At 41.1% G+C, this 22,076-nt stretch overlaps 1 protein-coding gene and 1 long non-coding RNA gene across 2 annotated transcripts; one reads left to right on the top strand and one right to left on the bottom strand.

Annotated features, from left to right (window-relative positions):
• Positions 1-2,029: 2,029 nt before the first annotated feature.
• On the bottom strand, positions 2,030-3,167 carry LOC144089526 (uncharacterized). The gene is made up of 2 exons (XR_013305094.1): positions 3,052-3,167; positions 2,030-2,575 (listed from the first exon to the last, which is right to left on the bottom strand). It is a non-coding gene; the product is annotated as an uncharacterized LOC144089526 (long non-coding RNA).
• Positions 3,168-3,622: 455 nt separating this feature from the next.
• On the top strand, positions 3,623-21,140 carry shprh (SNF2 histone linker PHD RING helicase). Its single transcript, XM_077620696.1, has 29 exons — positions 3,623-3,744; positions 4,578-5,107; positions 5,197-5,326; positions 5,861-6,082; positions 6,688-6,766; positions 6,889-7,039; positions 7,620-7,722; positions 8,259-8,518; positions 9,395-9,904; positions 10,488-10,818; positions 10,906-11,069; positions 11,686-11,942; positions 12,808-12,929; positions 13,052-13,140; positions 13,679-13,771; positions 13,842-13,949; positions 14,748-14,890; positions 14,960-15,133; positions 16,052-16,114; positions 16,183-16,408; positions 16,898-17,035; positions 17,512-17,613; positions 17,676-17,747; positions 17,818-18,006; positions 19,173-19,265; positions 19,339-19,425; positions 19,489-19,667; positions 19,752-19,832; positions 20,588-21,140. The coding sequence occupies exons 2-29, from the start codon at positions 4,586-4,588 to the stop codon at positions 20,685-20,687; spliced, it is 4,788 nt and encodes a 1,595-aa protein (XP_077476822.1). The 5' UTR covers positions 3,623-3,744; positions 4,578-4,585; the 3' UTR covers positions 20,688-21,140.
• Positions 21,141-22,076: the final 936 nt, after the last annotated feature.

The following is a 22,076-nucleotide window of genomic DNA, read 5'->3' as shown; positions in this document are numbered from 1 at the left end:
TCCAATTGGATTGGTTGTCTATCACTGTCAATAGCATTAATGTACGTTTGGTTAGGTGAAAACCGGATTTCCGCACTGCGTTGCTGATTTCAAGTTTGAGCATTAAGTTGCATCAATTTGTCATTTCCCCCCCAAAAAAATCCATTGCATGGGGGTTTCCTGAGTGACAAGAAAAAGCTGCACGCTGCACCAAAATTAGGCCAAGCTAAACTGCTGCAGGTGGTAAACTAGCTGCAAGGTTACATGCAGACCGCCACCATGGCACTGCTGTTATTTGGCCTCGTTTGGTAATTTACATTTGCAACCAAATCTTGTGTTAATTGTACGCAGTATGGAGAGAGTTAAACCTTTTTTTTGTTAATGTCAACATTAAGCCCACAGTAGCTACTTGCATATTGATTTTGTTAAATAGCAATAGAAATATACTAATAAGGGTCACAAGAGTAAAGTCTGTGTTCAATTAAATTGAATGCCTTTATAGTCATTATACAGGTAAAATGACATTTAAAGCTAACCATAAAGTCCACACAAGTCATATAAAGATTGATATACACCACAAAAAAAATAGTTTCAATTCCTGTAGTTCTGCATTTAGGATGTGGTTGGTGAGCTTACTCTGTTAAGAGAGTGCATATAACTGGGATTTAACAAAATAAATTATAAAATAGATTCCATTTCCAGTTAACAAATGTACTAATTTATTAGATTAAATAGGTTATTTCCTCCAAATGAAAGTTTGATTTATTTTACATTTCTCTACAAATTACTTTTCAGTAATAAGACAAATCCCTAACCAATCTTTGTTGAAAATAACAGATTATATTTTTCAAGGGAACAACAAAAAATGTTAACTACCGTTGCGTGAAAAGGGTTGCTCAGTTTAAAAATTAAAAATAGCAAATATCCCCCAAATCAAATGCCATTATAATTTAAACCAGCACTGGTTACCACAAATGTAAAAAAAAAAAATGCAGAAAAACACAATGGCCAGAAAAATGGAGAAAATGTTCAAACAATTAAATGTAATTTCCCACTTTGTAAGATTAGTTTTAAGGCATAAGTCTCACTCACTAGAGTTTACTTTACTCCCCCTACTTTGTCAGAAAACTCCATCTCAGGTTTCCTTACGTTTGTGTAGTGGCCGGACGAGGGGTTTAAGTGGTCACACTCTGGTGGTCAACTAAAGCAAAAGTCTAACCTCCAATAATTGAGCTCACTTCATCGTTGCTAGTGTGCTAAAAGAATGCAACAAGGTCCAAAAGCAGTTATCTTAACTAGTGGAAAAATCCATGAGAACCCTGTAGAGTTATGGTGACCAGGTGGAAGCAGCCCTATTCATCAAAAGTCCCACTGAAGTTAATGTTTTTTTTTTCTTTTTTGAGAAGATAAGATGAGCTGGACAATGCAGCCATTGTCACCAAGTGAGGGTGGGAGTCAATCTCCCCCAATAGCCAACCTGTAGGGTTGGTTCCAGAGAATTCTGTGTCACTATATTGAAAGAGCCCTATGAGACTCTGAAGGCCTGCTCAATTTCTAAATCAGTTACTCAACTTTATATAATCCAGATTTTCCTTTTACAATGCAGTTAGTTTGGTTCTAGTAAACAAACATGTCAGGATCAAGACTGAGTTTTTTTAGTTTAGTAATCAGTACTTTTCTCTGCCACATGCAGAAAAAAAAATCTGCTTGTTTTCTAACCTCATGGCCAAAAAGTACAATACTAAATTGAGATTTGGATAGCAGACAAATAGCTCAACTTTGACAGATATTTTGGTTTTGGGGAAGGTTGATGTCTGCAACAATTAGAGCTGTCTGGGCTTAGAATTTAAAACCAAGTGGGTGGTGCAATTTCAAAACAAAACCTGGACAGCTAATGCAGTTTCACTTGACAAGATAAAGAGCTTAAATCTTGCTACACTAACTTTAAAATGACACTAGCACTTGTTAAGCACCTTAGAGTCCCCTTCAATCACTTTAGAAAATTGGCAAGCCAAAACCAATTTGGCATAGATTAAAAACAGACAATCAATTCCAAGGTGAACATTTATTGAATTTACAACATTTCACAAGACGTAAAAAAACCCCTCTTATTTCGCAGGTTTCCAAAATACAAACTTTTGTGACAAATCTTTGAACTGGCATCCTTTAAAAAAAAAATATAACTCACTGGACATTTGGGGCAGGAAAAAAAAAGCCAACTATTGGACAGCACAGTGGATGACTTCCTAACAATAATCCAGTCTGTGCAAGATCCTGAGATGCAAACTACTTGGTACGAGGAGGGTCGGCAACTGTGCAGACATCATGAAATTCCAGGAGAAAGCCGGTGATTACGTGGAAAAGCTGTTGAACTCTTTGTCCAGTGAGGGAGCCATAGGTGCACTCATAAACACCAAGTGTAAATCAGAGGAGCCAAAGTGAGGGCCAGCAACAGCATGGGGTCTCCGCCATTTCCGTAGCATCCATTCTTATCGGTGCTGTTGGTGGTGAGGATAGTGGTGGTGGTTGAGAGTGGGGGTCTCATGGTGGACACGTTCACAGTCGTGTTCGCAGTTGGGGCCTGCCCATGCACCACCTACAACACAATTGTCCAAATTACCTATTTTGGTGACAGTTATGTCACTTTGATCATCCTTCAGCTGATTTTAAATTAATTTGTTTCTAGGAGATGGTTAATCTAGTAGAATTGAGGGCTAAATCTCAGGTTAAAATGGATTGGGGGTGTATCACAATTTAGGGAAAAAAAGAACCACATTGGTCAATTATTCTGTAGCAGTCTCAACTTTTAGAAGTGTATACAATTTTTAAGTGTACAGAGTATGTTTCAGTTAAGGGCTCTCACTAAAAAAATCTTTTAAATCACCTAGTTTTGCACGTTTATTTTAGAAGCTGATAAAAGTATTTACTTCAAGTTAACAAATGCAAAACAAGGCTAAATTGAATCACCTTTATCACGTGTAAACCCAGGAGTTAAAAAAAAACAGGATGAAAGCTATTTAAGAAAAAAAAGGCAAAATTTAACCAAAAACACTGTTAAAGCTTCAAAGTTACCTGTGTTGAAAGTGCAAGAAAGACGAGGAAAAGTCCAAAAAAGGCGAGAAACAGCTTCATCTTGACCGAAGTGCAGCACGATGTGACTTTTGGAGTGGTAAGGATGAGATGAGCTGATAGTTGGTTTGTGCGGGGGACGGCATATTTATAGGCCCAATGACGTCATGCGGCGACGCCCCCTGTCAGGTGTTCTCCTCTGTCAATTTCATTAAAAATGTATTCCTAAATCAATTTTAAATTTGTGGTTTAAAAAGAAAAGTTCATATTAATCAATAGGAATTATACTCTTACCTAAATAAACGGAGATTTAAGAATATATTAAAGTACAAATATATGTTATCGCTTCATAGTGACAGTTCTATACGTATTTATATTTTTTATTAGGAATATTATGGAGCGTGGACTAACTATAAAGCAGCTCGAAATCTCATAAAATTTGATTACTAATAGGTAAAGTTGCTGAATTGCGCCCTCTTCGGGATAGCCCAGGTATTAAATTAAATAGCAGCTCACACGCCGTATTGAGGATTGGAACCCGGAACAAAATCGGGACTTTTGCTAATGCTCCTGCGCGAAATTAACGTCACTTCCTCTAGAGAAACGACGGCTGATATAACAAATACCAATTAGTAAAGTGCGTGGTGAAAATGGACTTGCTTCTTGTCTGCATATAAACGACTGTCATCTAAAACTGTAAATATACTGTTCTGATTTTTTTCTGTGTTAAAAGATCTTTCTAAGTAAATCCATTCGTAGCAATTAGCCATTTAAAGCCATCGTGAAACCATTATGGAAGCCACAATATATGTTCCTTTCTAATCACCCTCAATTCATGAACTACTATCCCTTAAAGTTAGTTAATAATAATAAACAACATAGATCAAGTTGAACGAAAGCCATCATGTTTGATTCATCTTACGAGTATAATTTGCGCCTGTGATAGACGAGTGATCTGATTGGCATGCTGCCGTTGTGGTGGCTCGGGTTCGATTCCCCCCTGATTGGGTTGTGTCAGGGAGGGCATCCATTGTAATTGTATCTGCTAAATCTATCATGCGGATCGTCTGTCAGTCAGTCTTACCAGTTGAATGTTGTGTTACCTTGGGATGGTGGGCTTTGCATTTATGTGAATACGGGATGGTGTAACAATAGCACTGTTATGGGTTGACATAGAATTCACGTCGGTGGGATGCAGACCCTTCTTTCTGCCCAGAAAGATAGCCATTGTTATCATCACGTCTGTTTACATCCCACCGGACGCTAAAGTAAGTACTGCTCTCCCCACTAATGGACACAATACCCAATCACCAGATTGCCTACCCAATTGACGCACACATAGTCATACCTTGAGAAACGAGCTTATTGCGTTCCGGGACTGAGCTCGTATGTCGATTTACTCAAATCAACGTATAATGACAATACAAGCATTCAATTCAAATGTTTTTAATCGTCCCGTAGACGCAATGAATACTTTTGCCGGTCAACTCCAACAAATATAATGCTTAATGTTTGTTTCTTTTTACCAGCAAAAAAAATGAGTCATCGCAGAAAGAAGGCCCCCCCTGTGAGGGTGGACGAGGAGGCAAAACAGAGGTTGAACTGGAATATGCTGGAGGACCGAAAGAATGAAGACATCCAGGCGATGCCGTCTTCCTCCCTCCCCGTCCACCTGTCTCTGGACATCTCTTTGGACGTCCCGCCACCCCGGCCGGCTCCTGAAGAACTCCCCGGAACGTCCACTAGCTCTCCCTCCACCTCCGTGCTCCTCGCCGTGAGTCCCGGCACCCAGTTGGACCACACCTGGAAGGCGCTCATCGGGGAGTTCTACGTAAAGCCGGCCGGGATGCCGTCGGATCGTCGGCACGGTGCGTTTAAGCTTGGCAAGTTGGACGATCGGCTCTGCGTCACCTTCGGGGGCAGCGAAGAGCCCGACCGGGATGAGCACAACTGCGCAGCCGAATGCAGCCTCGCTGGCGTTTGGTTGGAGGACCTTGACTGGCTCCAGAAGAGACGGGTGATACAGCTCTGCCACCAGGAACAAGAGGACTCTTTCAAGGTATGAAAAAAATGGCCACATTTTCATCCAAAAGGGCTACAGCATAAATGATTTTATTCTCTCTTTTTTTCCATTTAATTTTTCATCAGGTTGGGATTTATCTGCTGGAAACTGGCCTCGGAAAGCCGGAGTTTCTCAGTGAAGGAAACGCTCGAATGAAGAAAGCCAATCAGCTCATGCAGAAAATGATGGAGTATTTTTACGACTTCATCATTCCCGGTTCGTAAACTCGTCATGTGTAGAATTAGGTTATCTGGGTGTAGTGATTTCTCCGATATTTGCTGAAACATGAGCATCTCCAGCCAGTTTTTCCAGTTTCAATGAATTGGACATTAATCATCTCAATGGGGCTATGGATTAACTATGGAAAAACAAGTACATCATTCATTCTTGGCTTTAATTGTTTCATTTATTGCAATTTTATGCACTAAGTTTTTTCAGATTTATGCTGCAGGCCTGTTTACATCAGGTCAAGTTGATAACTTGCACTGCAGTAATCCCTTGAAAATCGTGGATAATGTAGACCAGACATGGCCGCGATAATCGAAAAACCACGAAATGGGATCACCCTTATTATGTTTTCGTGCCTATACAAAAATATAAGTACACAAGTATACAGTTTAAGATAAGCCTTCCCTTATGTTCTTGACCTGAAAACGTTTGTGCTTTTTTTGTAATATTTGTTGTTTCTTTTAAAGTACGTCGTCCAGAATAGCACTCACTCTTGACGCCTGTGCCATGTTTTTCCGCCAGAAGTGGCGAACAATGAGGAGGAGGAAAGCGATACGGATTTGGAGAGGCAAAACGTGGAAGAGCTCTACGAATACGTCCGGCGCGTGCACCAGAAGGACGACCAGTTCGAAGGGACCTCTGATGTCCAGCACCAAGCTTTACTCCCGGTGCTCCGTCCCTATCAGAGCCAGGCTGTCAACTGGATGCTAAAGCGGGAGAAATTCAGGAATACTGCTTCGAAAGGTAGGAAAAAAGATTGCACCACTTTCATGGCCTCGGCTGAAGCCAATGAATTGTAAAGACCATTTTTTGTTGTTGCCTCTTTATAACTTGTGGTTTAACGCAATTTCTGCATGTTTCATTGTTTTTTCTGCTGTTGTTAATTTTATCTTGTGTTTTTAACATCAACCTGCCCAAGCAACTAAATAGGGAAATTAGCCTTTAATTATATTGGATTAGATAACTTTATTCATCCCGTATTCGGGAAATCTCACTGTCACAGTAGCAAGAGGGTGAGAATACAGACACAGGAAAAGACATTTTAAACATAAATAAATAGGTAATAAATAAACAAATAAATAGACACATAAATATATAAATAAATGTGTTGCTGGAAAAAAATATATATACATGCACACTATATATACATATACATACATACACATAGATGTACATGTATACATACGGTTGGTCTTAAAATACTCTTGCATATTTACATGTATATCTTCATTAATGTGTTGCCCCTTATATCAATCATAATCAATTTTTACAAAGAAGTTGATTAATTGATTCGTTTGCGGGCTCTGATTACTAATGAGAACTCCCCGTACCCTTGTGACATTTTGCAGATCAATCGCTACATTTCCTTTGGCGGGAGTTGGTCACTTTGTGTGGCAAGAAATTGTTCTACAACCCTTTTACTGGCTGGTGAGGAACTCAACACATTTTTTTTCATAAGTAGTCCAATGTCAGATAGTTTATTTCAAGGCCATGTCAACATGGGGTTCAGTTAGAGAAGGATTTAAACTCATGTCTTTTTTAACTTTCAGTGTAATTCGCGAGCGCCCACTGGCCGGCGTGGAGCGCCCCGGCGGAATCCTGGCCGACGAGATGGGCCTGGGCAAGACGGTGGAGGTTCTGGCCTTGATTCTGTCCCACGCCCGACAGGATCTGGAGCAGCGGGCGCTCTCCCTACCTGTGGTGAGAACCGTCCTTTACTTATGACTATGATCACGTAAATGGAAATATTATAGGCAAGCCAGCCGAGTGCCATTAATTGGCACTAGAGGTCACTGTCAGTTCTCCCAGTTCAAAAGAATGGAATCAACTTTTGGCGACAACATTTTTTTGGGGCGTAATATTAGTAGATTTAAGTAATATTTGGAGAAAAGTCATAAAATGATGCAATTAAAAACATTACATGACCTCTTTTTGCATCACTCCAACCAGAAGTTGTTCAGGGTCTGCAGACATCAACTTTTTGTTTTTTGACCTTAGGTCAGTGTGAAAAATTTGATTTTGGAATAATTTGGGAGCTATTTGTGATTCCTGCTGATAAAACTTTGATTGAAATGACTATTGTTAATATAGGCGACATAGTCTTAAATGAAAAGATTTTCAGATGGTAGTGTCCCTGGATATTTTTTCATTTTTTTCTGTGCCGCTGCTCAAAAATGGTTGGGAAACACTGTACTAGAGGAAGCCTGTGTAGTCCCATACTTTGACAATCACTCTTCTATTTAAAAAAAACTTGTTCTTTTTTCTTTTCGTTTTTTGTCAGGGAACGTCTGTGAATTATTTTGTGCCCCCGCCTCCGTTGGAGAGCGACAAAGTCATTCAGTGCAAGTCTGAAGCGCAGCCTAAGATTAAAATATCTCACCCAGGTATGCATTTGTCTTTAAAACTGAGAAACAAAAATTCATATTATTATTTCTCTATGATATTGGAAAATGCTTTATTTAATTAGTTATTTTCATTTTACAATTGTGTTTTTATATGTACTTCATAACATTTTGGTAGTATTTTAATTCATATACATACATATACACACACACATTTACACACATACACACACACACACGCATATATACACACACATACATACACACACATACACACATACACACATACACATATACACACATACACATATACACACACACACATACACATATACACATATACACACACACGTACACACAGAGACACACGTACACACACGTACACACACGTACACACACGTACACACACGTACACACACGTACACACATATACACATTTACACATACATATACATATATATACATATGCACGTGCAGGAAAAAAAAGAGCTAACCAGTTACCATTTTGAATATTTCCGATTCATAATTGTTTGCTATTTGTTTTTCTTTTTTTAAACTTAAGCCTCACTCTCTCACAGCTGTGCGCGTGATGCTGCTCACCGCCATCAAGGAGATGCGCTCGGGCAAAGGGGCCTCGGTCAACGCCGTGTTCACTTACATCCGCGCCACCTACGGCTACGACCTGCTGAAGAACCGCAACCACATCAAGAAGACCTTGGCCAAGCTGACCGACGAGGGCCTGGTAGAGCAGGTGAAGGGCCGCGGTCTGGCCGGATCCTTCCGCCTGGGCAAGAAGTACAAGGATGCCAAGAAAACGCTCCCGGCGACGCCCAAATCTGTAAGCAAAAAAATAATTATTTTACGTTGGAGAAGTATGCTCTTGTTTTCTCATAATGCAGGGTTTTACAGACTGTCCCAAAATAATTGACCCTTTAAAAGCGAATGCCGTATTTTCCACACTATAAGGCGTACTTTCAATGAATGGCCCATTTTAAAATTTGTTTCATATATAAGGCACACCAGATTATAAGGCGTTGTAGTAGTAGTAGTAGAGGATTGTGTTATACATCCAGTAGATGGATGATATAATCATGGGTTGTGTTATGCATCCACGAGATGAAGATGTAGTAGTAGTAGTAGTAGTAGTAGTAGTAGTAGTAGTAGTAGTAAGGGTTGTGTTATACGTCCACTAGATGGACCTGTAGTAGTAGAAATAGTAGTTTGTAGTGGTTAGGAGTTGTTATACCAGCTGGAGCTGTGCTAAAGGCAATTTCATACAATCATTGACCAATATCGATCCATTAATTATAAGGCACACTGCCGGCTTTTGAGGTTTTAGTTGCGCCTTATAGTCCGGAAAATATGGTAACTTGGTCATCCTTTGTTTCTATACAATAATAATAATGATTTGTCAATTCTGCGACCAATTGCACAAGTTTGATATGAGTGTTTTAGTCCTGGCTAACTACATCTGAGCATATTTCAAGACACCTAATGACTTTTCATTGGGAGTGAACAGTATTACTAAACATGAAAAGAAAAAGGAGAGAATGATTGAATTTAAAACAAATTAATGTTTTGACAAAATTTGAGGTTATTACTGCAGGAATTGCCAAAATTTCTGCCTCGTGACATGACATCCATTTTTTTGGACTGTACTTCACATTTTGACACTGGCAGAGATTTTCATGATTTTTTTGTGTGTCTTTTCCAGAATGTTAAATGTCCCGAGAGCTCCCCTAGAAAGACGTTCCAGCGACGTGCCAAGGCCAAGGCTGAGGCCGCTCTCCAAAACTCCCTGAGCCAAGAGTACAGTGACGTTAACATCCCAACGGTACCTGGGAACGGAAGGTCTGAAAGTGACATCGCTCGGGGTCACACGTCCGACTCTTGGGAAGAATCTAGACCGGAGCCCCTCGTCCGGGTGTCGGTGGTGCCCTTCAATGCGGCCGACTACCGCTTCGAGTGCATCTGCGGCGAGCTGGGAGTGGTGGACTACAAGGCCCGCGTGCAGTGCATGAAGTGTCAACTGTGGCAGCACGCCAGCTGTGTCAACTACAAGGAAGAGAGCCTGGACACCGTGCCCTTCTACTGCCCTCATTGCCTGGTGGCCATGACGCCCGTCTCCACCGGGGCCACCCTCATCATCTCGCCCAGTTCCATTTGCCACCAGTGGGTCGAGGAAATCAATCGTCACGTCAGGTCCGCCTCGCTGCGTGTGCTGGTGAGAGACTTTTATTGCAAATGCTCTATTGAACAGGTGGCAAAAATTCAAATGCATATAAATATATAGTATATATTCATTCATTCATTTTCTGAAGCGCTTATCCCGGTCGCTGTGGCCAGCCAATTGCAGGGCACGAGGCGACAGATAACCAATTACACTTAGGCGCAATTTATAGTTTTCAATCACCCTATTTGAGGATGTGGGAGGAAACCGGAGTACCCAGAGAAAACCCACGCAGGCCCGGGGAGAACATGCAAACTCCACACAGTAAGGACCCACCTGGGATCGAACCCTTGACCCCAAAACGGTGGTCCAAACTATGAGTGTGAGCATGAATTGTTGTTTGTCTTAGTATGCCTTACAATTGGCTAGCAGCCCATTCGGCTTGTTCCCCGCCTACTGCCCACAGTTGGCTGGGATAAGCTCCAGCACCCCCGCGACCCTTGTGTGGATAACCGGTATGGGAAATGAAGGTATGTCTGTAAAAATGCCCCACCAACTATAAAGTATACTGTTATTCAGGATTATTTATTTTTTCTTGGGGAAAAAAGGAACATAATTGTTGACTGCTTTCTACCAGGTGTACCAGGGCGTGAAGAAGCACGGCTTCATCCAGCCGGGCGTGCTGGCCGAGCAGGACGTGGTCATCACCACGTACGACGTGCTGCGCTCGGAGCTCAACTACGTGGATATCCCGCACAGCAACGGTCACGACGCCCGCCGCTTCCGCAACCAGAAGCGCTACATGGCCGTGCCCAGTCCTTTGGTGGCGGTGGAGTGGTGGCGCGTGTGTCTGGACGAGGCGCAGATGGTGGAATGTCCCACGGCCAAAGCGGCGGAGATGGCCTTGCGCCTCGCCTCGGTCAACCGCTGGTGCGTCAGCGGCACGCCGGTGCAGAGAGGCTTGGAAGGTAAAGGAAAATCAGCCATTTTTCTATTGCGCCCATAACCAAAATGTCATAATAGCATTATTCTCATTGATTTGCTCATCTCTGCAGACCTTTACGGACTGTTGCTTTTCCTGGGCGTGGATCCGTACTGGGTCAAGCATTGGTGGGACCAGTTGCTCTATAGGCCGTATCGCCGCGGCAACCCGGAGCCCCTCTATGACGTCGTGGCTCAGCTGCTGTGGCGCTCGGCCAAGAAAGACGTTATCGATCAGGTAAGGGGTTTGTCGATACGTATCGTTTTTAAAAGACGATGTTTGGACTGGTGATGAATGATTGGAAAATCGTGCAGTGATATTTGTAATAATTTAATAATACATTTGGGTATTTATTGGAAGATTTTGTGGATCCAATTAGTATTTTTTCCTGTATATTTTAACTTTTTAAATGGATTGTACGTTTGACTTTTTAAGAATAGTACATATTTATTTGAATGATAATCAGTAGTTAAAAAGACTTACAATTTTGAAATTATTGGAATAGAATTCTTTCTGATTATTATGAGTGTTTTTTTAAATTTCTTTTCTATTTTGTATCTCACTTGAAAACAAAATCGGGTTCTCAGATTTTTAAATCTTGAAAATTTGGGTTAAAAAACATTTCTACACTTAAAAATCTACATTTTGAAGCAATATTTTTCAACATCAGCTCATTGGTTGCCACTGACGATAATATTTCCACCAGTCGCTGCCTTGCCTCAGTTGTCAATGGCAACCATTTTGTTAACATTTGGCCAAATACAAGCCCATTTTCAAATCAATGATTGACCCATTTCTTTTTCTGGTTTAAATAAGACATATAGTATTCTACTATTCCGCTCCACTTTTCCAGATCCAGATTCCGGCTCAGACGGAGGAGGTTCATTGGCTGCAATTTTCCCCGGTGGAGGGCCACTTCTACCGTCGCCAGCACGAAGTCTGCTCGCAAGACGTTCTCCTCAAGCTGCGCAAGCTCTCCGACTGGAGCCTGAAACTGGGGAGCCTGGACCGCCGCACGGTTTCCACCATCCTCTGCCCACTCCTGCGACTGCGCCAGGCCTGCTGCCATCCACAGGCAGTGCGTGGCGAGTTCCTGCCCCTCCAAAAGAGGTGAACTTCAGCTCCCCATAAATAGAATTATACATAAATATATATCACATTTATTCCTGGGATGAGTCGACTAATCGTTAACTTTATAATTGATTTTTTTTCTCTTTTCATTACCATCTTAGCTGGAAATTTTCATTGGAGTTGAAAACATTTAAGATCATTGGAAAAATATCAAACTGAAGTTGGCAAATAAAAAAATACAATATTTTCAGTTCCTAACTTTAAAAAAAAGGAAAATATACTATGGACCGTTTTTTTTAAAATTAAAAAATGTAATAAAAACAAACATATTTTTAGAGTTGTGAAAAAGATAGTTTGGACATTTTTAAGTCAACAATCAACAACACTTTTTCGACTATCAAAGTAGTCCATTGGTCTGGTACGGCATACAAAAATAAAATAAAAACAGCTTAACAAATATTTGGGTGCAGAATCTAAAACACAATTCTTTTTTTTTATTTTTTTCCTTTACAGACTACCTACTATGTTATTATTACACCCACTCAACTAGCCGTATCCATTTAAAAAATAAACATTAGCGTTAAATAAACATTGCAGCCATCCCTGTTTTATATTTCATTGCATGTTAATATTCGATTTTTTTTCAAGAACATAAGGTAAATTCACCGTTTGTTTTATGAAAGGAAGGCTTCTGTAGTTCAAAAAATTGATCTCATAGAGAAAGACTGAGATCAAGCACCCAAATGAGTTATAAAAACAAAAATGTATTTCCTAGTGTAATAGCTTAGTTGAATAGTGGTGGCAGCCTTGCTTCCAATAGATCTTAAGAAGTGTGATAAAGCTCGCTGTGATACCTCTTGTATGTTAACGCACAAAGCTGAATGCTGTGATTGCTTCTTGGCAGCACCATGACGATGGAGGAGCTCCTCAAGTCCCTGCAGAAGAAATGTCGAGTGGAGTGCGAAGAGGCCCACAGACAATTGGTGTGCGCTCTCAACGGCTTGGCCGGAATCCACATCATCCGAGGTAAAGCCCTAATAGCTCATGGGAATGGCTTACAAGCTCAGCTTTTGCCACCTATTTGCACATCTCATTAGTATCGTAATGAGTGTCAATAATGACGCCGGTCGGCTCCTCGCTCTTTGCAGATGAGTTCGAGCGGGCGGCCCACATGTACCGAGAAGTGCTGCGTTCATCAGAGGAACACAAAGGAAGGCTGAAAACCGATTCATTGCAGGTGGATTACTAAAGCCCATCGCATTCTTCTTCTAATGCGCATCTCCAATTTACATATGAATACGGAAAAGACAGCCCAACACAATGCAAGACCATAATGAATTTGGGAATAAAAACTATTTAACTCTAAATTTAACGTAATTCATTTGAAATTCAATATCTATTTATTGTTATTGCTTATGACTTGCAACAAAATTCACTTCCAGCCAAAGGTGGACATGGTGATTCCATAACTTACCAATTTCAGTATCAAGACCAAGATTCCCATTTGCTAATTTTGTACCAATTTTAATCATTCAAATTCTATTTAATAATTCTTCAAGTGTCATTTTGCGATTCGGACGATAGTGCAAAGGCATGGCATTGGACTGAACACTAATTGACGTAAAATAAACCGGAGAATGATCTGGTCTACTTGAAAGTTATCCTTGTGATGTCCAAATTAATTGCAATGACAATAATGATTATAACCGAATGCATTTTATTTCCAAAAACAGAGACTTTACGCCACTCACTGATTGTATTTTTTTGGGGTTCAGAGACTTCACGCCACTCACAATCTGATGGAGCTACTAAACGCAAAGCATCCAGGAATTCCTCCCACTCTACGAGACGATCGCCTAAGTGAGGAGGTAACTTCCGCTGAAATCTTTGAGCATTTCCCATGGTGCGATGATGTCATTCATCCCGTTTCTTTTCCAGGCTGAGCAGCTGCGTCAGCACTACATGACCAAGTACGACTCGGAGGTGGCCGACGCCCATCAAGCCCTGCAGCCGGTCTTGCAGAATATCAAAGAACTCAAGCGCAAAGTACGCATTTATAGATTTCATCCCATAATAGAATATGCCCAAAAAAGGGGGGGAGAAATATAAATATTCTACTTTCGAAATATTGTTAATTAAAATACATACAAGAGGGGAAATGGGTAAATATTCAATGATTTCTGTGTTAATATTAATTAATATGGACATTTACTAGGATATATTTTAATGTTTTAACTAAAAAAGGACAAAACCAAGCAGGTAGTATTTCTTTTTTTTTTTTTGGTAATCCATTTTAAATATAAAATATTGATAAATATTCTCTAAATTTCTGTAGTCCTCAGTAAAAGAACACAGATTATTTTATTAACCCCAATTTTTTTCCAAATCATCATTTTGGATGCTCTTAATACTAAGAATCTGTCATTTAATCCTCTTTTTCTTTCCAGGAATTTTCAACTAGAAAGTCGTTCCTTTTATTATTATTATTTATATAATAATTATTAATAATTAATCATTAAAAAATAATTTTAAAAATTACATTCAAATGACCATATGATATTCCTTCTGCAATTGGCTGGCAATCAATTCCAGGTGTCCCCCACCTGCTGTCCATTGTCGGCTGGGATAAACTCCGGCACCCTTGCGACCCCTGTGAAGATACAGATATAGAAAATCTATGAATAAACGTCAATAGCGCTGAAATAATTTTTTAAAATGATTTTCAAAAATGACTGTCACCTCCCAGTTTACAGTGATTGGCTATCTTTCACCATCAAATTGGGCGAATAGGATGCATAATAGTGAGATTGACGTTAACATTTTGTTGCTCTTTTGTTGATGAAGGTCAACCTCAACTCCCCGTGGTGGGTCGAGGTCATCCAACGGGCGCTCCGTTGCTCCACCGACGATGACCTGGTGGGTCGCGTCAAGAACGAGCTGACGTCCAGCTACAAACAGCAGGCTCACAAGCTCTCCATGGCCGACAAGTATAGTCTTCCCACGAGCATCTGCGGTACCATACGCGGCGACCTCTGACCCCGAATTGCCCCCTCCAGGTTCCGGGACGGCCACGGTCTGCTTTTCCTGCTCACCACGCAAATGGAGGACCTGTTGAAATCCCAGAACATTGTCCAAGAGGCGGTGAAGAGCCTGGAAGGACCGGCATCCCAGAAAGTGATTGACGAGGCTACCGTCTGTCACCTCAGGCCCATGCGACTGCCGCTTAATAAGTATGTTTTTGTTTTGTTGCTTCACTGTTTTATTTTTATTGTTATTTAGAGAAACGACACACTGCCGAGACATCTTTTGGCATTTACACAACTTTTTCTAATTTGCTTTATGGAATATATTACTAGTGCTAATAGGTGAACTGCTGAAAAAAATACTTGGCTCTCCGAGTACTGTGATTGGGAAAGACATATTACAGTCTCCCCTCGATTATCGCGAATTCACTTTTTTTACGATTTTAATTATTTTTTATTTTTTATGCTATGAATTAATTATTATTATTATTATTTTAAGTTAGTAAAAATGTGAAAATCCACGCAGAAACTCGTAAGCAGAAGCCACTCTTGCTACCAGGACTCAACACTAAAGAAAAAAAATGATAGTTATAATAGAGGTGACCCGACTTCGCGATTTTTCGATTATAGCGGCCATGTCTGGTCTACATTAACCACTATATTTGAGGGATTACTGTACATTACTTGGCTTTCTCATTTTCACACTTGTCATTCTCACTGACAAACCAGATTGCCTAAAAATGTCATTGATCACATAGTTATTTTAACATATCACTACTATATGTATTCATTATAAACTGAGTTTGAATTTTCAAATATTCTTTTAATTTAATAGGAAATGAAAGGTTAATGTTTTTATTATATACAAGTTACACGTTGTTTGCCTTTGACCCCAAGAGACCTCCAAGGTGTATTGTCAATGGCAGTGATGATTAAAAAATGATAATAATAACAGCATTTATAACAGAAGACAGGTGGCTGATCTTTTTCTGTGTAAGTGTTAACAAGCTGTAACGGTCAATGTAAAAGAGTTAATTGTTTGAGCCAATCTGCCCAATGAGTTGATCTGAAGTGTTTTCTTATGATTTGGCAGACACTAAAACATCCTCTCTTTTCATCCCCTAGCTGTGTTTTTTGCAAAGCCGATGAGCTTTTCACCGACTACGAATCCAAGCTCTTCTCCCACACGTAAGTCGCCGCCCGCCGCCCGCTCGGAACGATTCGGTTCGGACAGTGACGGACCCTCTGGCCGACAGGGTGAAAGGCCAGACGGCCATTTTTGAGGAGATGATCGAAGACGAGGAAGGCCTGGTGGACGACCGCCTGCCCACCACCAGCCGAGGCCTGTGGGCGGCGAGCGAGATGGAGCGCACGCTCAAGGCCATTTTGACCTTCGCCAAGGCGAAGCGCATGGACGGCCAACTGGTGGAGGAGGGAAACGCCTTCATGGAGCTCTTTGAGACCTGGAAGAAGGAGTACAAGGTTCGCAGCCCTTTGGTGTTGGTTTCCTTTAATGGTGATCATGAAAAGATTTAGCTCACGGCCCTTTACTTCATGATGACAAAACATGCCTACATTCTTATATATATATATGCAAATATTTAAGACATGGTCACATGATTAAATGAGTTTTGTGAAAGTACCTGTGCACTGGAAATGTTGATCCTATATTGGTGGAAACATTACCTTAATTTTGAAGTTCTACCCTTTCTTCATTCGAGAACTGATCCTAAATTTAAACTGATCTTTAAATTTGTTTGTATCAGGGTTGAGTCATTCATTGTGGACTTATTCATGCCCGTGTTGCCTGTAAGTTACGAGTTCACCAGTAGTGTACATGTTAGACCAAAAAAAACACTAAAATCTTACATTTTGACTAAAACCTGTCTTTCCAAAAAACAACAACAATCCGCCCAATGTAGTTCCCTTCCAGTTTCGAATTCCTAGAACTCACCCCGCTGTCTCTAACAGGTGCTGCACGAGTACTGGATGGTTCTGCGAAATCACGTGTCCGCCATCGACGAACTGGGAATGGCCACCGAGCGTCTGCGCGTGCGTTTCCCCGATGAGCCCAAGCCAAAACTCCTCCACATCATTGAGCCGCACGAAGTATGTCCTCGTGACTTCTTCTTTGCTTCTACATTAATATTAGCAATCATAATCTATGTACCGTATTTTCTGCAGTATAAGTTGTGCTTTTTTTCATAGTTTGGCTGGGTCTGCGACTGGGCCTGTTTTTTTAGGCTGCAGTTATCTGAAAAGCTGCTAGGTTAACATTCAGCCAGTTGATCTTCATTTTTTTATTGTTACTTTAACGTATAGTTGTTCTGATCAAATAAAAGTTGGGCTTCCTGAAAATGCGACTTATACTCCAGTCCAACTTCTATTTATATATTTCCTCTTCATTGTGTATTCTTTGGCTGGTCCGACTCAGGTGCGACTTATAGACCGATAAATACAGTACGTGACAGAAATGCCCCTTTTTAAATACTTAACAAGTTTCGTTTCCCTCAATTTTTTGGAAACAATCATTGTTTTCAAAGGCGTTGTCTTTTTTTAATCCATTATTGACCTTCTCGTCACAGGTGGACCAGAACCGAGTAAAGCTTCTAAATGACCAAGTGTTGGCCAATTCTCAACTGCAAAAAAAGCTGGGACAGTTTTTGTACCTAACAAATCTAGAAAAGGTATTCGGACTTTCGTCTCCCCCTCCTCCGCACACGATGGCGTCAGTCTTCTCCATTTTTAGTCCCAAGACAAGTCCACCGGCGGCCTGAACCCGGAACCGTGTCCCATTTGTTCTCGGCAACTAGGAATGGAGGTTAGGAAAGATTCTTTGTTGTGAGGTTTTTGTGCTCTGTATAATATCTATATTTTTTTTAATATTTCAGTGGGCGGTGCTAACGTGCGGCCACTGCTTCTGCAACCAGTGCATCGCCATCATCCTGGAGCAATACAGTATGGGATCGCGGCAGCGTGCCATCAACTGTGCCATTTGCAGGCAGACCACGTCTCACGCTGAAATCTCCTACGTCTTCACCGCACAGGAGTCCAGCCAAGACCAGGACATCTCCGTTCAGGTTGGTCCGTGTTACACCTGTCCAGATGCTAAAATGCCAGGGCCAGGAATCTTTTTGATTGCAAGACCCCCACCAAAAAACACGTTTTAAAACAATGATTCCATGATAGCCATCTATACATCTTTAGAAATACATAAATCAAAAAGTCAGTACAGACGCTCCCCTACTCACGAACATTCGAGTTACGAACAACGGTACATACAAACATGTCTGCAAATTGCGTTTATGTCGAAAAATGTTCGTAAGTTCAATTTTGTATTGCGCGCCTTTTTCCGAGTAGTGCTTCTTTCCGCCGATAATATCGACGCCTGGCGCTGTGAAAGCTCAGCTCACCCAGCATCTACCTTCCTCTGCCCAGTTCGTTGCAGTGCGGAAGGGCATGAACGTATCTCCAGTGCGCAAAGAACCCTTTTCATTTTTATCATTAAATATCTCGTGCATTCATTATTCAATATGGTTGGTGAAAAGCGAAAGGCTTCTATTGAGGGAGGTGCAAGGAAGAGGCAAGCCATTTCATTTGAAATGAGTGGCAATAATAACGAAGCTTGATGCGCGTGAGAAAGTGGTGAGCGTTGCACGTGAATACAACTTGAATCGTTCGACCGTCAGTACCATTTATAAACATAAAGATCGAGCAGCAGGACCCAAATATTGAACGTTGCACAAAGTTTGCAAATCAATTGAATGATGCCATACAGTGCTACCGCATCATTTATGATGAAAAAAAGAAAACTGCAATCGTCATTAGATAGCTTCTTTCGGCCACTTTCTAGTAAATCTCTCTCTCTCTCTCTCTCTAATGTATGTATACAGTACTGTATGTATTCTCTCCATGTTATTAAATGTTTTTTTTCCAGTACAAACCAATGCGTGTTACTTATACAAGCCTTAAACATACAAATGCACTTATATAAACCTTCAATATACTTATATAGGCCTTAAACATAAATTATAATACAAAATATAGCACTGAGCAACTTACAAACAAATTCAACTTATGAACAATCGCTTGGAATCTAACTCGTTCGTAAGTAGGGGAGCATCTGTATTCTGTTAATGTACCACCGTAAGGTGGATACCATACTGAGTATTGTTCGGGTAACTGCTGAAGCCATTTTGACTTTGTTGCAAATCCCAAGCGAGCACCTCCTCTTGCGTTTTCCCAGGGTAGCCACTCCACCAAAGTGGAGGCCGTGGTGAGAAGCCTGAAAAAGATCCAAATGCGCGACCCAGGCGCCAAGTGTCTGGTCTTCTCTACGGTAAGACCAATCCCACAGCTTTTCAATCATCGCATCCGGCGTCACCCGAGTTTTGGCATGGTCTCCTTGGCAGTGGCAGAACGTCCTGGACATCATCGCCAAAGCTCTGTTTGACAACAGCATGGAGTTCTCGCAAATCAACGGAATCCACAAATTCCAGGTCCGTACCCTCTCTCGGAATGGCCGTTTGTCGCCGCGCTATTGACTCCCGTGGAATAACCAGGAGAACCTGAGCTCCTTCAAGTATGAGAAAAAGATCAACATCCTCCTGCTCCCTCTGCACACGGGTTCCAACGGGCTAAACATCATCGAGGCCACGCACGTCTTACTGGTGGAGCCCATCCTTAACCCCGCTCACGAGCTGCAGGCCATCGGACGTGTGCACCGGATCGGGCAAACCAAGCAAGTTTGCCTGTACAAAGCGGAACTTTGATCGCTCGCTTGACGTCAAATTGGACACGGTGTCTTCTATCTCCGTCCCTCCAGGCCGACGTTCGTACACCGCTTCCTCATCAAGTCCACCATCGAGGAGAGGATGCAGGCCATGCTCAAAACGGCAGATAAAAGGTGAGAGATTGCTGTCATTCGTCAAAAAAAGGGGCAAACAATGCGATCTTGGAAAGGAAGACCCTCGCCATTTTGAACAATTGTTTGATCTAGATCATATGTGTCAAAGTGGCGGCCTGGGGGCCAAATCTGGCTCGCCGCATCATTTTGTGTGGCCCGGGAAAATAAATCATGAGTGCAGACTTTCTGTTTTAGGATCAAATTAAAATGAAGAGTATAGATGTATATTACATTTCCTTATTTTCCCCCTTTTAAAACAATAATTGTAATTTTTTTAATCCATTTTTTCTGTGTTTTTAGTTCAAAAATCATTTTGTAAAATCTAAAAATATATTTAAAAAAAACTAAGATAAACATTGTTTTAGATCTATAAAAAACTGAATATTCAGGGATTTTAATCCAGTTCTTTTAATCCATTTATTTAAAAAAAAAAATCTAAATATTATATCTAAAATGGCCCGGCCCACATGAGATCTGGTCACCATGAATGTGTCCCGCCAACCAAACTGGGTTTGAAACCCCTGATCTAGATCAAGGGGGTCAAATGAGTAGGCAACCAATGGTTTAGGAGCCATATGTGGCTCTTTTGAAGCGTTAAATGGCTCCTGAGCCATATGTGGCTCTTTTGATGGCTGCACCTTGGCATTAATTGGCTACTGGCGTTCAATATTGAAGATTGCTGAAAATGAAACTCATCTTAGTGGACTGTCGTAAGCGGAGTTGGATAACTTTTGGATGCTTTTGTGCCCTTGCAGTCACGGCAGCGCCGCCATGAAGCACTCGGAGGCCGCCGTGCTCACCGTGGCCGACCTGGCCGACCTTTTTACCCAAGACGACGACCAACAGCTGCAGTGAAGTTTGCTCCTTCTTCTATATCTTTGTGTTTGTATAAATGGGTGGAGGACTTTTGGCTTTTTTCTACTCTGTGCACTTTGGAAATTTTGATGTCCAATCTGAACTGCGAGAGGCTGGCAGTGAAGGAGGTTACAGTTGGGACCAAGACTAGAATAGTTCTGCATTTTGCGCAGTTTAATCTTATTTTATTATTTGGTTGTCTCGCTTGTTGTGACTTTAATGTGTTTTTAGTTTCTGATGATATAGAACATTTCCTTCAAAAAAATGTGGCTTATACTACAGTGCGAATTAAGTTTGCGCTTATTAAATTAAAAAAAAAAAAAAAGAACAATTAACTGTAAAAAAAACTGTGTTTCCGGATCAAATTCAGGAAGCCTGTTATTCATTTTTAGATTGATTTTATTTTGTCAGTTGATTTTAGCTGTTTTTGTAATTACAGTTCAATGAAAGATGTTTTGGAGAATTGTCGTTTTCGTCATTTTGTTTCATTTTTGTTAACGATGATAATGACAAGCTTGTAACATAGCAGGTGGGATCAAGATGGTTGTCTCCAAACAAGTTAGTGCTTTCAAGTATAGCTTCTTCTTCTTCTTCTTTTTTTGCGGTCTTCATCTTCTTGGCTCAGTGTTTTGTTGTGCTGTGAAGGTGGGACAATGAAATCTCCAGATTCCGTCGCTTGGAAACCACTCTTGTAAATTCAAACTCGTAAAATTAGGGGGCATTTTGCTTGCTTCCCGTACTTGCTTTCCTTCATTTCGTTTCTTCTGTCATAGTTTGACGCCTTTTTGCATCCTTTCAACTTCTTGCTTGCACTCTTGGTGTTACTTATTCATGTTTTACGTCATTTTGCATTTATTTATTTATTTGGTATATCTTCTGTCATTGTGTCCTTCCAGTCAATATTTTGCCCCATTTTTAAAGGCTTTTGCATTTGTTCAGCAATATTTTGCTAGTACTTTGTGCCCTTTTGAACCTCGGCCATTTTGTCTTTCTTTCAATGTCTTTACTGATTTTAAGACAACAACATTGAAAGTGGAAGTCGGGAAATTGGTCATCTAGGGAAATGGAAAAAAAGCGAGGTTAAAACCCTGCTGGGTGGCCCGGTGGTCGACGGGTTAGCGTGTCGGCCTCACAGTTGTGGGGTCGAGGGTTTGATCTCAGGTTGGTCTTCACTGTGCGGAGTGTGCATGTTCTCTCTGGGCTTGCTTGGGTTTTCTCCGGGTACTCCGCTTTGCTCCCACATTCCAAAAACTCGCCTGATAGGCTGGTTGAACATTCTAAATTGCCCCTAGGTATTGTAGGAGTGTGAGCGTAATTTTCATTTTTTATTTATTTTTTGTCCATCTCCTCGTGCCTGGTGATTGGTTGGCAATTCAGGGTGGGTGTCCC

Source organism: Stigmatopora argus, chromosome 15, assembly GCF_051989625.1.
Source record: "Stigmatopora argus isolate UIUO_Sarg chromosome 15, RoL_Sarg_1.0, whole genome shotgun sequence".
NCBI classification, from domain to species: Eukaryota; Metazoa; Chordata; class Actinopteri; order Syngnathiformes; family Syngnathidae; genus Stigmatopora; species Stigmatopora argus.
This window is presented reverse-complemented; position numbering and strand designations above follow the sequence as displayed.

Bases quoted from the DNA above. Each gene is read 5' to 3' on its own strand.
- shprh (XM_077620696.1), top strand. From the start codon at position 4,586: ATGAGTCATCGCAGAAAGAAGGCCCCCCCTGTGAGGGTGGACGAGGAG. The intron at 6,083-6,687 runs GTAGGAAAAAAG...GACATTTTGCAG, and splicing joins CAGGAATACTGCTTCGAAAG to ATCAATCGCTACATTTCCTT. The intron at 14,891-14,959 runs GTATAGTCTTCC...TGCCCCCTCCAG, and splicing joins AAGCTCTCCATGGCCGACAA to GTTCCGGGACGGCCACGGTC.